This window comes from Aspergillus flavus, chromosome 6 (genome assembly GCF_009017415.1).
Source record: "Aspergillus flavus chromosome 6, complete sequence".
Classification (NCBI taxonomy): Eukaryota; Fungi; Ascomycota; class Eurotiomycetes; order Eurotiales; family Aspergillaceae; genus Aspergillus; species Aspergillus flavus.
The window spans coordinates 1658995-1672004 of NC_092410.1; the positions used below are offsets into that span (position 1 = coordinate 1658995).

The following is a 13010-nucleotide window of genomic DNA, read 5'->3' on the forward strand; positions in this document are numbered from 1 at the left end:
GTAACATGTCATCATCTGTTATGATATATACTAGCTCAAAAAACCAAAGGTTTAGGCTTATAGAAAACAGTAACCACCAATGCCCTTGTTTCATGTAAGTAGGTAACGTCCCATCGGGCAGGGCTGTGTATTAGAGAATGGGGTGGCCATTCTGTGTCTTGATATCTTTCTTGATGGTAGTCATATAAGTATACTAAGGAAAGCATATAGAAGCCGGACCCATTGGCATAGCACGCATTGATATACTCGATAGAAATATAATCCCAGTAAGAGTCCTAGAGTGACATGGCTGGTGATTATATATACCTCTCTCTCTACATAATTTCCAAAAACTAAAAACTAGTACATACGACCATAGGGTGTGGAGAACAGGGCTTCCCGTCCGCTCAGCCGTACTTAAGCCACACGCCGGGAGGTTAGTAGTTGGGTGGGTGACCACCAGCGAATCCCTCCTGTTGTATGTTTTTGTATAGTTTTTGATAATTATTCGTCTTCATACCCGCTGGACATGTTGCTCTTAAGGTAACTGGCAAGCGGCTGACTGAGGCAACGGTGGTTGGTCAACTCTATGTGTCTCGTTTTTATGGAAGCGATATAAACTACTCACTACACCACCAAGAATGGTTTAAACCTCACGAATTTGGTTTTTATAAGTGAGAAGCATGTCAATACCCGCATGACTCATAAAATAAAGACATCTGCAGTACTTGTGAAGCTGCACGTGTTTTCGTATCTTTCAATGCAAGCAAGAAATCTATATCAACTACCGGAGCAGCGACACACCACAGTGGTCACGAGACGCTCTTGAATCGCTGGAAAGGACAACATATTTATGGCGAATATTCGCAAATGCCCCTCGTGAATACTGTGCTTTGTAATTGGAATTATCGTATTTGTAAACTCTGTTGGTCGTATTTGTTGTCGATCATTGGGCTAGCGGTTTGGCAGGCAGCAGTACATATAGTCTCATTCCCACTTGACTAACTAACCATAGAACACTGTTAACATCTCATTTGCAACATATGATGCTTAGCCTTGCGCGGTGATTACAGAGTCCTTACAAAAGGCTCTTCGGTGCTACAAAATCTTCTCCATGACACACAAGGTGTAGGCAGATATACGCGATGCCATGGAGCTAACCGTTGGACAAGTCTCTGGTATAATCAATTTTGGCGTTGCTATTGGTAAATACTCACTTGGCAACATGCAAGACGAAGAATTAACTCATTTATGAAGTCGGTATTACCCTCCCACTAGGTATAGCCTACATCCTGAGCTGGCAGCTCCCCGAGGAGAATAATGCCATTACCTGGTAGGGATTCTTTCTAGAGACTCTCGAAACCGCCCCTCGGTGCTATGCTGAGAAAAAAGAAACAATAGGTCTGTAGGCACGCGCGTCCTCCAAGCAACCGCATGGCCATCCCTCATAGGAGCAGACAGTACTGCGTCGAAGCGAGTCAGTTGGCTTGTGTTCTGGCTTGGGTGGGCGATCACCGTTGGCCATGTGCTCGTCAGTATTGCCGGTATCATTACCCCCCTGGGGCTTCACGATCGAATCAAGCCGGCCGCGTCTACCTCGGTGCCCTTTGTCTATGTGCCAGATCGGTCGCCTTACGGCCTAGGAACCCCACCTCGCCCCGACGCACCATTTTCACGAAGTTGTGGGGGATCGGGCTGGGTTGTTTGTCCTGGATCCAACGGGACCGATGCGTACTTCCTCGTCAACAAGACGATCCATGATATCATCCCCAATAATGGCACCTATTCCGCCCGACTTCCCTACAACCTGACACAGATCTTCTCGAGCGCTACCTCGGGGACGAACAATACGGTATCCGGGCCCTTTGACATCCAATACCGACAGGTATTCCCAACGTCCATGACGCAAGTGGATAATGGCGAGCCATATATAGTTGGCTCATACCGGGTGATGGATAGCCTTATCCTACACGATAAGATCGAAGCGATCGAGGGACTCATCGTCGACAGTACCAGGGGCGGACTGGGATATCGCAACCACACAGTGCCGGCGAATCTTCCGACAGGGGGACGCTGGACGGAGGATATCACTTGGCTGCAGCCACTGATAGAATGTGTGAACACCAATCTCAGCATACGATTCACGCTAAACTACACGGATTATAATGGCAACAGAGTTGAATCGCACAACGTGCGCCTCAAAGACAACGGCGGGTTCTTCAACCTTCCGCTTAAGGGTCCAAGGTACAATATAACCGATATACAGGCAAACCCTGACCTGCATACTCGAGCAACACAGCTGGCGTTTTTTCATAACAACATGTTAATGTGGGCATTGGGACTTGCTAGTTCTAATATTAGCGGTCCTCGCAATGTTACATCGAGGACGGAATACCCTCTGGTCATAAACGGGACCTCATCTGGTGACCAACACAATGCCTACAGGCCGGACTCGATCCAGATCCCGGGGAGCGACGGCCTATTCATAAACTCGGACCTTAATATCACGAATGACTTGTGGAGCTTCCAAGACACGACTCTGATGTGTCGCGGATTGCTTTCTCAGTACACCTTGGACCCTCTTGATAATGCCACAGTGGGCATTGACTGTGGACTGCTCCAGGCCGCGCCGCGACGGTTAGATGGTGCGGATCCTCGTGTCTATGACGCAGGCTCGGAGTGGGAGCAGGATATGTATATGTGCGCGAGTGCTGTCGAGGCATCGATCAAAACCGTGGAGTTTACTCTTAATGGAACCTCCACGCTGGAGGATCTTACTGTGTCCAGCGTTAAAGATAAGGTCTACAAATCGCAGGATGCGCAGCCTTTATGGGCGATTGAGATCACCGGACAGCCAAACACGGTGACTGCTCCTCTGTGGGGTCTTATCAGCCACGAATATGCAGCTGCGGAGAACCTCATTACCATAAAATCGGAGAAGCTCCTCCTTCCACCGTCATACCCATACAGCGCCACCGTTGTCAACGCAAGGGACAGTCTGGCTGCCAGCTATGCACCCATGGCGGCCCAGCATGTAGCCCTCGGCGAGAGCTTTTTGGGGCAAATTACCTCGAGATGGACTCTGGATGTGCCCATCACAGACTACACAGGAAAGTCCAACTTTGCGCTGTCGCGACGCTGGCAGCAGCTATCAGCCGGTGGGGAGCAGGGCGCTGCTACCATTTTGAAGCTGATCCTCACCGACATCCTGGCAACGGCGACAACCGGCTCGCAGACTCCTATCGGTCTCAGTGGGAGCGACACCGGTCGTCTCGGAGGCTCACTGCCTTCCGGTGACAAAATGGTCCGCATTGAGCCTTTCCAGCGGAAAATCGAGTATAATCTCGCATACGCCGTACCGGCGTTCATCACGTTAGCCTTGTGGGTCGTCGTGCTAGTTGCCTTCTTCGTTGCGTTGATCGGCTCTCGCTTCTCTTTTTCGAAACTGCGACAGCAGCTGAACTTGAGCTCCGTTGGGCGCCTGTACACAAATTTGGTATATCCAGATGTGTGCCAGGTTGGTGCGAAGACAGAGACCTGGATCGAACAAGCTGGTGGGCTCAAGTTTCAACTGGATCGTAAGGGTGAAAGCGATCCCGAGGACCCGTCAGCTGAATCTCAGCTCATAGAAGAGCAACAGAACCATGAGACATCGTCAGAATAGTTCAACTTGAGTGTGTCCGAGATTCCGTAAGCGTAACTTCTAGCCTAGTTGATTGAGCCGCATGCATTAGTATCAATATATCCCGAAACCTTATACATTAGTCTATAGGCTATAACTTTTCGAGTACGTCGAACTTGAACACATATGGCTTCTACTAGTTAGTATGCATAAACACTTGTGTGTCTGAACGTAAAGCCAAAACCTTTGGGTTGAAATCTATAGTATAAATCTCTGCCTAGCGTGTCAAGCTGTACATCGAAGAATAGTAGGTATTGAAGTTGAGAGCTTTATTCTCAATATATAATTTCTAATCTCGCTGACCGAAATCTCGCTTCCACAAAGTGCAGTGAGCGTCAGAACCAATATGATTCAAATAGTCATTTGAATATAAGGCTTATTTATAAAGTACTCCGACATATCATCATATGTTAAACTTCAAAGGAGGGCCCAATAGCCAACAATGGGGCCATCTATAACGTCCCATAACATTATATCGTTCCTCCACTAAGACGCGTACTCCATGAGTGCCCTACCCTAATGATAGAAAAGTTCCACAAATGGTCACAACAAGTACAGAGCACGGTGGCATGACTTGTTCTCTATACACTGATCATACAGTCATAATAAGCGGAACTGACAGTATCAACTATTTACTTTGCCATAAAACCATCAATGAACTTGATAATATGCTCCGCCAAAGCCCGAGGCTGGCTCACAAATGGCATATGTCCGGTCTTCAAGTCCACAACTTCCCATTCGACCTGGGACTTCTCCAGCCAGAGATCCTGCAGCGAGGAAGGGTTACAGCAGTCGTCCAGTGTCCGTACATACGCTCTCCTCCCATCAAACGCACTCTCCGCCCAGGCTGGCGCAGTGGCGGGTGTTTCGAAAGCTCGGAGTGCGTGTGGCTGCATTAGCGTAGCCAATTCTGGCTCCAGGGCACGGTCGCAGTCGTTGTACAGAACATCCATTGCCGGTTCGATGAGTGCAAGTCCCTGAGATGGCTGGGAACAAACAATTATTAATACCCTCCGGTTATAATCGCGGCTTGTTTTGGGTTAGACCATACCTTGTCGACCTTGATGAAAGGAGGGTAAGCACCGCCTACAGCAGTGAAGAGAGATTCCCCGTCAAGTGTAATATTGCCCACCACGTAAATCAAGCCGATAACGCCAGTCGATTGACCTTGGGCAGTTCTGGTCCGCTTCGCAAGTCCTCTTGCCGCCCCACCGGCAACAACCCCCCCGTATGAGTGTGCGATGATGACGATATCTTTACCCTGCTCGTTCAATAGAGGCAGTAATACGTTGTCGCGCAGGAAAGCGATGTCCTGAGGAGCGGACTCTTGGGCCGGGTCGGAGGGATTGCAACTAGGGTATGACCCAGGGTGTGTTGCGTATCCGGCTTGGGCCAGATACGGGAGCAATTTCTCGAAGCCTTGAGGGGTTCCGAAGGCACCTGGAACGATCACGATCACTGGGAGGTTCGCTGATGACATGGTGGAGGTGATCCTGACTTGAAATAGGTTGTGGGCTTGTTATGTTGGAGATTATTGCTGAGAAGAAAAAGGCTGAGAAGTCCGGAAGGCGGAGGGGCAGTTTGAATAGTTATGGGTCATACCAGGATATAAATACTTGTACCAGCAGGTGGGGGCCAAGTAGTAGTTACATACACTATACCTATCTTAGTTATTTCGTTGTTCTTTTGTGGTTGACATAAACCAATACTGTACTAAGTCCATGTCAATAGTGGGGATGTTTGCCGTTGAGCCGGGCCGAAAGCTTAGTTTCTTGTCCAGATAAACAGACACGGTATTTTCACTTTATTGCCCGCGTCCGGTCCGTCAACTTTACCTAACCCTCTGCTTTGGAGCTTCGACTTCATTTTTATAACGTTCACTCAATTCAAGAGCCACTGTACTTCACAAGTACCTTCGATCATGTTCCCCCACTCGCTCATCTAACCCGAGCTATCTTATACGTCGGTATACACCATGGGCGAAGTTATTTGTGAAACCCTAATATCGAAGGTTCACCTTTCCTCCATTGCCATTGCAGAGCAGTGTAATAAGGCTACCTCTAAACTCCGCATGCGTTGCATACCCGACATGGCCCCAGGCAATTCTAAATGGTGGCCTTCCCAGTAGTTCCGAGACACCCAAAATAGTTTCCTGGACAAACACAGGTACCTCAACAGATCCTTCCACAACATAGATCTTCAGGTGGGTCCGAGCAAGGCTGTCTGGATTCGGAGCATAGTCGACGATGGCCGGTAGCTCATGTTCGTAATAACTCTTCCAGCTAGTGGGCATGGTAGACCAGGATATTCCGACATCGAGATGGTTTTCAGGGCATTGGAGTCTTGTTTGATCTGAACAATGGCAAAAACACGCTATTGGCCTCTACTACCCCGAACTTTCTATATGCTTGTAGCGCTTCTTGGGTCTTTGTGTCGACAATCTTTCCCTGCCCAACTGACAGAAATGAGTATAGAATCGGCTCGTGAAGAACAACTTTAGACACTAAATCTGGGAACAGACTGACAAGCTCAAGAGCAATTGCGGTACTGCCTGAAGTCGTGAATATAATTGCTGGAATGCCAGGAAATGTCCGCATGAGAAAAGTGGCGGCGTCTTCGGCATGGGTTCGCAGTGTGTCCGACTGTCTTGGCAAGGGAAACGGGCAGCTGCGAGGTGTACCTCTTCTGTCATAACTAATGACATGGAAGTGCGTGGCTAATGTAATCGCCAATCTCGAACACATCGTTGTCGTGCCTGAGCCACCGGCTATAAGAAGAAATGGTGGCCCATGGTTGCCATGCATCTCGTAGTATAGTGAGCCGCCGTCTACTGGCAAGTTCCCTGATTCCATGTTGACCGGACCCTGATCAATAATATCAGGAGGAAGACCAAAGGTATAATATATCGCTGTATGGATACGGAAATTGCGGTAGGGATTGACCTTAGTCTATCTGTTGCCGATGTAACCTGCCTGTGTAGGTTACCTAACTCAAGGCATTTGGCCGCGTCAGCCGCTGAAAAAAGAAGGCTAAGATGCGTATACGATACATAGTATTGCATAGTTCTATGGTGCGTATACATACTCTGCTTCTTGAATTCTGGCCTGAGGACCAGGATAATGCAAAGTCCAACTGGGTATATTGCAAAACAACCTCTATGGTAAATTAATATTACTTCATTTGGTGACGGCCAGCGCAGTAGAGACCACGCATAGAAAGCCATGCCAAATACACTAACCCAGTAAAACATCCATCTCATTCCGCATCTCGCTTCTTCTGCTCTCACATTTCTCTCTCCCCCTCCTCCTTGGCAGTCTGCCTCTCATCCAAATGCACATTCTTCAAAAAGAACATAATAACAACCATAGGCGCAAGCGCCGAAATAGCAGCAATAGCCAACAACCGCTGCGACTCACGATAACTCCGATCAATCGCCATCCTAACCGACCCACCAACCGGATACTTCTGGGCCACAACAATCGACCCAAAGATCGACTTAGCCTGACCCTTCGCCTCATCAGGCAGATACTCGCTCAACTTGCGGGGCAGATTACTCCGCCAAATAGCACCCGCTACACTAGTTCCAATAGCACCGCCGATGCTCATCGAGGCGAAGAAGACGGCTGTGACGACTGATACTTCCTGTCTGGAGACGACGGCTTGGACTGAGACTTGTGCTGCGGTTTGGTAGAAGCCGCGGCCGATGCCGATTAGGGATTTGGCGGTTACGAAGGCTGCTTCGTTGCCGGTTTTGCCGTCGCCCATGTCTACGAGGTAGAGGAGGATCCCCATGCCTAGGATGCAGAGGGGCACGCCGACTAGGACCCAGATTTGGGAGCGTTTGGTGTATTTCATGAAGAAGGCGGCGAAGATTCCTGAGACTTGGAAGGCGACGCGGAGGGAGTTGCTACGTTTTTGGTCTTGGTTAGTTTGTGGTCTGTGCAGGTTCTATTTGGGGGAATGGCACGTACTCGATTCTTGTGGCATTACCTGCGTTGAAGTGTCCAGCGACTTGAAGGTAACTGGTGAAGAACACTGAAAAGACGGAGTAGTGGAAGAAATCGAGAGCACCTAGGAGACATGCTGCTGCTACGGTGCGCTGTTTAATCATGCGATATGGCACGAACGGCTTCTTCGCGAACCGGGCGTCCCATATAACAAATGACATGAGGAACACGACTCCAAGGACGAGCATCGCGATGAAATTTCCCTTGTGCCAGGCGTTGCTGTTATTGGAACCTGTCAAGGCGATGGGAACCAACAATAGGGATAGTCCGAGTAGCAGGAGAACACCACCCGGTAGGTCCAGCTCGACCCAGAGGAGACGGTACGCGCGCTGATACCAAGTGTCTGTTTCCTTCCAGCCCATGGCCTTAGCGATAGGAACCTTGATTGGTGCGCGCCGCTGATAAACTAGCATTGTTGCGATCAGAGGCACTGCGCAAACTGGCGTTATGATGGCCCACATGCCCCAGCCCCATCGCCACGTCGAGTGGTCTAGCATGCGTTGCGCAACAATCGTGCCCAGGTATAAGGTTGGGACGGTGGTGAGGGAATCGGGGAGTGTAGACCAGATACCACGGTTGATCAGGTTGGTAACGTCGGCGACGAAAACTTGCTGTGTAAGCGCGTAGCCTGTCGATCCGATTGCTTCAAAGATACCAGCAACCTGTTTCATGGATTAGCGCATAATTCCGTTGAAGACCACTGATGTTGTATCGTAAATACCATATACTGCGCGATATCTTCGCAAGCGGCATAAATCACATAGCCAAGAGTAGAGGCTGCAATGGAGAGAATAAACATCTCTGCTCTACCGAACACCTATCAGAAGCAGAGCGATTAGCCTAGCAGTCCCAAATTCCAGAATTGCTGTATACATACATCTCCCAGCTTCGCAATAATTGGATAGGCAGCAATGCGGGTGATATTCATGACTACGCGAGCAGCGCTCATTGCAGAGTGTTGCTTAAAGGCGCTGGTGGTGTACGGGACATAGACCTGCGTGGAATAATCGCCAAAGTTGATTGCGAGTGTCGCGATGAACAGACTAGAAAATATTCTAAGTCAGTACGACGTTGTTATCCTATAGTTTTATTTCTCTCACATACCCGACAAAGGCCGTATATAAACCTTTCTTCGTCCATCCTTTTCGCAAAATCTCTGCTCTCCGGACACCTGCCTGAAGACTTTGTGTATCGGATTGCTTTTCCACATCGTCGGCTGAAGTTGACTGTTCCACTATCTTGTTGCCGGATTTGTCCAGCGTAGCAGTGTTTGATATTGTATGCGAGGCATGAGGAGAGATTGAATCATCTGCCTCCTTAGAAACCTCTGCAGCTCGGTCCATTGCTCACGCCTTCGGTAGAAACTAGGTCACTCTCGAGTACAACTGATAAAAATAAAATTGATAAGAAAAGGAAAGGAAAGTCGGAAAAACGGACAAGATAAACTTCACATCGCGCGAGAAGGCTTGTTTTATTGAATCTATACAGCAAGGATTTCTAGGAATTGATCGAAGTTGAGCCCCACTGGACCTCGTGTTGTAGCAGAGAAGAAACAGGTAGGGCTGCGTCGTGAGTCGTCCCATCCAGTTCGCATTGGGAAACATCCCACGAGGTTCCGACCAAAAGGGAAATAAATGGGTCTCTCTAGGATCTAATCTGATCCGGGACTGATAAGCGAGTCATGGTCGCATTGCCGAATAACCCTAGTCAAGCGGAGGTACTCCGCGCATTGAGCCATGGACAAAAGTCTCTGCGTGTTGGAACTAAACATAATAATTCGCTCTTGTGGCTAATGGCGCGACCTTCAGTCAGACTAGTCACGTTCACGCTTGTTCTGGTAAAAAGATTAGGATCAGATAATGAATGCCAAGAGCCTCCGCGCGGAATGTGGCGTCCTGCTGCCTCGAGGTTCAAGCGATTATTGGGCAAATGGTCGTAATAGTGGGCACCGAGCAGCGGCCAAAGGCCAAGAAATTCAAGCTTGCGTGGTCTAATTTATTTTGCGGAATTCCTGGCTCCGAATTCCTCTTGAAATACCGACTGGCTAACTGAGTCTGCACATCTTAACGGTCATCCGCCGAGCTTTTTCCGATGGTCTGATCTTTAACTACTGGGCATTAACAATTCCAGTACTCATACTACATCACCATGCGCAGAGAGTGGAAATTCACTCCCTCCGAGGGCGGCTCTGGCCGTAACATGGCCGCGTGGGGGGTCTCAACCGGCACAGAAGCGACGTACATGGTGGAGGTCTCCTGGCCACTGAGCTGGCGAGAAACAAACGTCTCGGCGGTCGCGAATGTATTGTAAGTCGGACGCTTGGTGGGGCCTGCTTCCATCAGCGGTACTAACATACTTACTTGCAGATTCGCTGTGGATGGCAATGCTATGTTTCTCACAGCAACAGACGTCGCTCGGCGGCAAGCGTCCCTTAACCCTAACAAACCTGGGACCATCGTTGTTGGAATCGGGTATCCCTTAAATGATTCTGTCTATAGTCCTCAACGCTCTTTGGACCTCACTCCGCCATGTGATCACTACACTCCGCCTGAGGGACCCGACGGCAACCCTCGACCGGAGCCATACGGCGGTGCAGATCGGTTCCTTTCTTTTATCAACAATATTGTCCGTCCATTCGTAGCCTCGTCCATCTTCCCTAATGTCAAATTTGCTCGGACAGCCTTGTTTGGCCACTCGTATGGGGGACTGTTCGTGTTGAACACACTTTTCACGCAACCGACATCATTTGATACATACATTGCAGCTAGTCCATCGATATGGTGGAATGAGAGATTCGTCCTTACCAAAGTACCACAATTCCTACAACGGCCAAGGACGAGTACACAGCCCACGCTACGGCTATCATACGGCTCCCGAGAGCAGTTTCCTGTACGCCGCAGGCATGAGCCATTGGAAAAGTACGAACGACGAGTGGGATCGGCGGCAAAGCGTCGCATGGCAGATAACTGCAATGATCTGTACTTGCAGCTTGTTGCTAGCCAACATTTGGGTGCTGTAGAGCGGAGGGAATACCTAGATGAAGATCATGGAAGTGTTATTAGCCCCGCGTTGAGTGGAGGAATTCTCTATTTCCTGGACCTGGAAGATGAGGCCAGCTAGTATTAGTTATGTTAGACACAGTTTATCAAGCTGTTGTTGCCAACAGAGGAATGTGTTGTAACAGAGCAGAAGCTTTCACACATCAACCTGGGCTCACACACTCCACTTCTCCTTACAGCAATAAGCCTTTCCCCGATTTTCTTCATGATGTGCTTCTGATGCTTACCAGTTCCTGTCCTGGGGAAGTCATCCGCAACACCAGGGTCTCCGATCCAAAATATGTACACTGGTGTCTTATGCCAGGCTAAGGTTTCTCTCACCCAGCCCTGCACCTCCTCGTCCGACAACTTCTGCGCATTAGGCGCACTTTTCAGAAAGCATCCTACAACTTCCCCATACTTTGCGTCAGGTAAACCTAACACACTTGCTTCACCAATGTATGGATGTGAAGCGAGGCGACTCTCAATTTCCAAGGGGGAAATATTCTCCCCACCTAATTGGCTCGTCAGCTATGTTTACCACGTTACGAATAATATTGCATGCTTACCTCTGATAATAATATCCTTGATCCTGCCGGTAATTCGACAAAACCCACTCTCATCAATAACGGCTTCGTCGCCCGTACGCATCCAGATCTTCCCGTCCTGATCCTGCGTCATCGTCTCCAAAGTTTTCTCTTCCTCTCCGAAGTATCCCTTTTGCAGTGCGAATCCACTTGTATAAAGTTCCCCTTTTTCCATTGGTCGAGCAATCTGGCCGCTTTTATTCAGAATTTTGGCGCAAATGTGCGGCATCACGCATCCTACCATGCCTGTGGATTCCTCTAACCCGTCCAAGGAGCCTATAAAGGTAGCACCTGTTTCCGTCATCCCATACACGGCATAAACGTCCTTTGCCTTCATCACGGTACGGATGTTCTTCCTTAACGCGGACGTGACAGCAGAGCCACCCACCACAGCCGCTCGAAATGACATATCGGCCGGTTCTTTTGCCATAACCTCTAATTCCGCCAGGAACATGGTTGGAACGCCCAGTAAGACAGTAGGAGCCTGCTTCTGTATAGCCGCAACGACTGTATGTGGATCGAAGTGATCCGAAGGGAGAATAACCGAGCTACCATGCGTTAAGGACGCGAAAACCCCTGCTGCAAGAGTAAAGCTATGGAATAGTGGAGTGGGACAACAAATAATATCTTTCGGATTGAGGTTCAAGCGATCGCCCACTGTATACCCACCTCCAAGAAGGTTCCTAGCTTAACATTAGAGTGTTGTCAACATATGGCTAGGACCTTTGCATACGTGGCTGTTAACATTGCTGCTTTGGGGGTCCCTGTAGTGCCTGTGGACTGGTTAACGGGATATAACCGGGAGAGGTATTCAAGAGCTAACCAGAGGTAAATTCCATAAGAACCACGTCGTCGGGCGTGACAGCGTTCTCTGCCAATCTGAGTAAGAAGGTTGCATCAACATCGGGGCCCGTTACACCCTCTTTGTACTCCGCAAAGAGGGCCTCGTACGTTTGTAGGCCCTGGGCATATTTTTTATAGTCATTCTGTCCTATCGTAAGAACTGCATTTAGCTCTGGAAGTGCTCCTGAAGACATGCAATTCTTCATCACATTCACATGGGTAGATAGGTCCCGACGACCGATACGAGAGGAGATGAAAACAAGCCTGCATGCTTTGCTATCTGTCAGCTTTATCGTCCATCGGTTGATTATGCTTATATTCTAGCGCTCAACTTACAGGTTCTCCGTACGGTCCTTTTCAGCTCCTCCGGTGTGTATGTGGTATGCAGGGAGACAACAGCACAGCCGATGCGTGCCCCTCCCATTAGCAATTCAATATGCTGGCATGAACTGCCGGCCATGATACCGACACAGTCGCCGTGTGCCAAACCCATACCCAATAAAGCTCTGGCTACATGCTTACTTCGTTCCGCAAGTTCATGATAAGAGAGGCTTATTCCCTGCCATGGCGACACTATTGAAGGCCTCTGGCCATAGGTAGCTGCTTGCTCATCGATGAACTTCGCGAATGTTTTTGGACATATCGGTGGCTCTGTGGGCCCGGTCTCGAACACCCGTTGCATTCCGTTTGTTTCCATATTATCATGAGTGATCTAAGACAGTGTAAGATATCATGTTGCAGGTGTAATTCCTCGTCACGAATTAAATAGGTGGTTACCACCATCATATGCCAAAAGCCGAGGTGTACGTTGGTTTTGCGGCTGAGCCAACCATGGATCAATTGGTCCCAATCAAGTTTATATCTGGTTTGCCAG

The 13010-nt window shown here is 49.0% G+C and overlaps 6 protein-coding genes across 6 annotated transcripts; 2 read left to right on the forward strand and 4 right to left on the reverse strand.

The window, feature by feature from the left end:
- The first annotated feature begins 867 nt into the window (after window positions 1-867).
- Window positions 868-3737, forward strand: F9C07_2246838 (uncharacterized protein). The gene is made up of 3 exons (XM_071510040.1): window positions 868-1184; window positions 1237-1312; window positions 1381-3737. Exons 1-3 carry the CDS (start codon window positions 1130-1132, stop codon window positions 3641-3643), a joined length of 2394 nt encoding a protein of 797 aa, XP_071367781.1. The 5' UTR covers window positions 868-1129; the 3' UTR covers window positions 3644-3737.
- Window positions 3738-3913: 176 nt separating this feature from the next.
- On the reverse strand, window positions 3914-5286 carry F9C07_2286170 (Alpha/Beta hydrolase protein). Its single transcript, XM_041293988.2, has 2 exons — window positions 4713-5286; window positions 3914-4647 (listed from the first exon to the last, which is right to left on the reverse strand). Exons 1-2 carry the CDS (start codon window positions 5139-5141, stop codon window positions 4294-4296), a joined length of 783 nt encoding a protein of 260 aa, XP_041149248.1. The 5' UTR covers window positions 5142-5286; the 3' UTR covers window positions 3914-4293.
- Window positions 5287-5660: 374 nt separating this feature from the next.
- Window positions 5661-6513, reverse strand: F9C07_8450 (uncharacterized protein; the record flags this gene model as incomplete). The annotated part of the gene is made up of 2 exons (XM_071511778.1): window positions 5661-6013; window positions 6183-6513. The coding sequence occupies 2 exons, from the start codon at window positions 6511-6513 to the stop codon at window positions 5661-5663; spliced, it is 684 nt and encodes a 227-aa protein (XP_071367782.1).
- A 430-nt stretch (window positions 6514-6943) lies between these two features.
- Window positions 6944-9011, reverse strand: F9C07_8451 (putative siderophore iron transporter; the record flags this gene model as incomplete). Its single annotated transcript, XM_041293987.1, has 5 exons — window positions 6944-7568; window positions 7633-8330; window positions 8390-8485; window positions 8546-8711; window positions 8773-9011. 5 exons carry the CDS (start codon window positions 9009-9011, stop codon window positions 6944-6946), a joined length of 1824 nt encoding a protein of 607 aa, XP_041149247.1.
- An 805-nt stretch (window positions 9012-9816) lies between these two features.
- F9C07_8452 (Alpha/Beta hydrolase protein) lies at window positions 9817-10788 on the forward strand (the record flags this gene model as incomplete). Its single annotated transcript, XM_041293998.1, has 2 exons — window positions 9817-9974; window positions 10035-10788. 2 exons carry the CDS (start codon window positions 9817-9819, stop codon window positions 10786-10788), a joined length of 912 nt encoding a protein of 303 aa, XP_041149246.1.
- Window positions 10789-10799: 11 nt separating this feature from the next.
- On the reverse strand, window positions 10800-12833 carry F9C07_2286173 (putative AMP dependent ligase/synthetase; the record flags this gene model as incomplete). Its single annotated transcript, XM_071510809.1, has 5 exons — window positions 10800-11221; window positions 11276-11976; window positions 12027-12066; window positions 12117-12407; window positions 12473-12833. 5 exons carry the CDS (start codon window positions 12831-12833, stop codon window positions 10800-10802), a joined length of 1815 nt encoding a protein of 604 aa, XP_071367783.1.
- Between the last annotated feature and the right edge of the window lie 177 nt (window positions 12834-13010).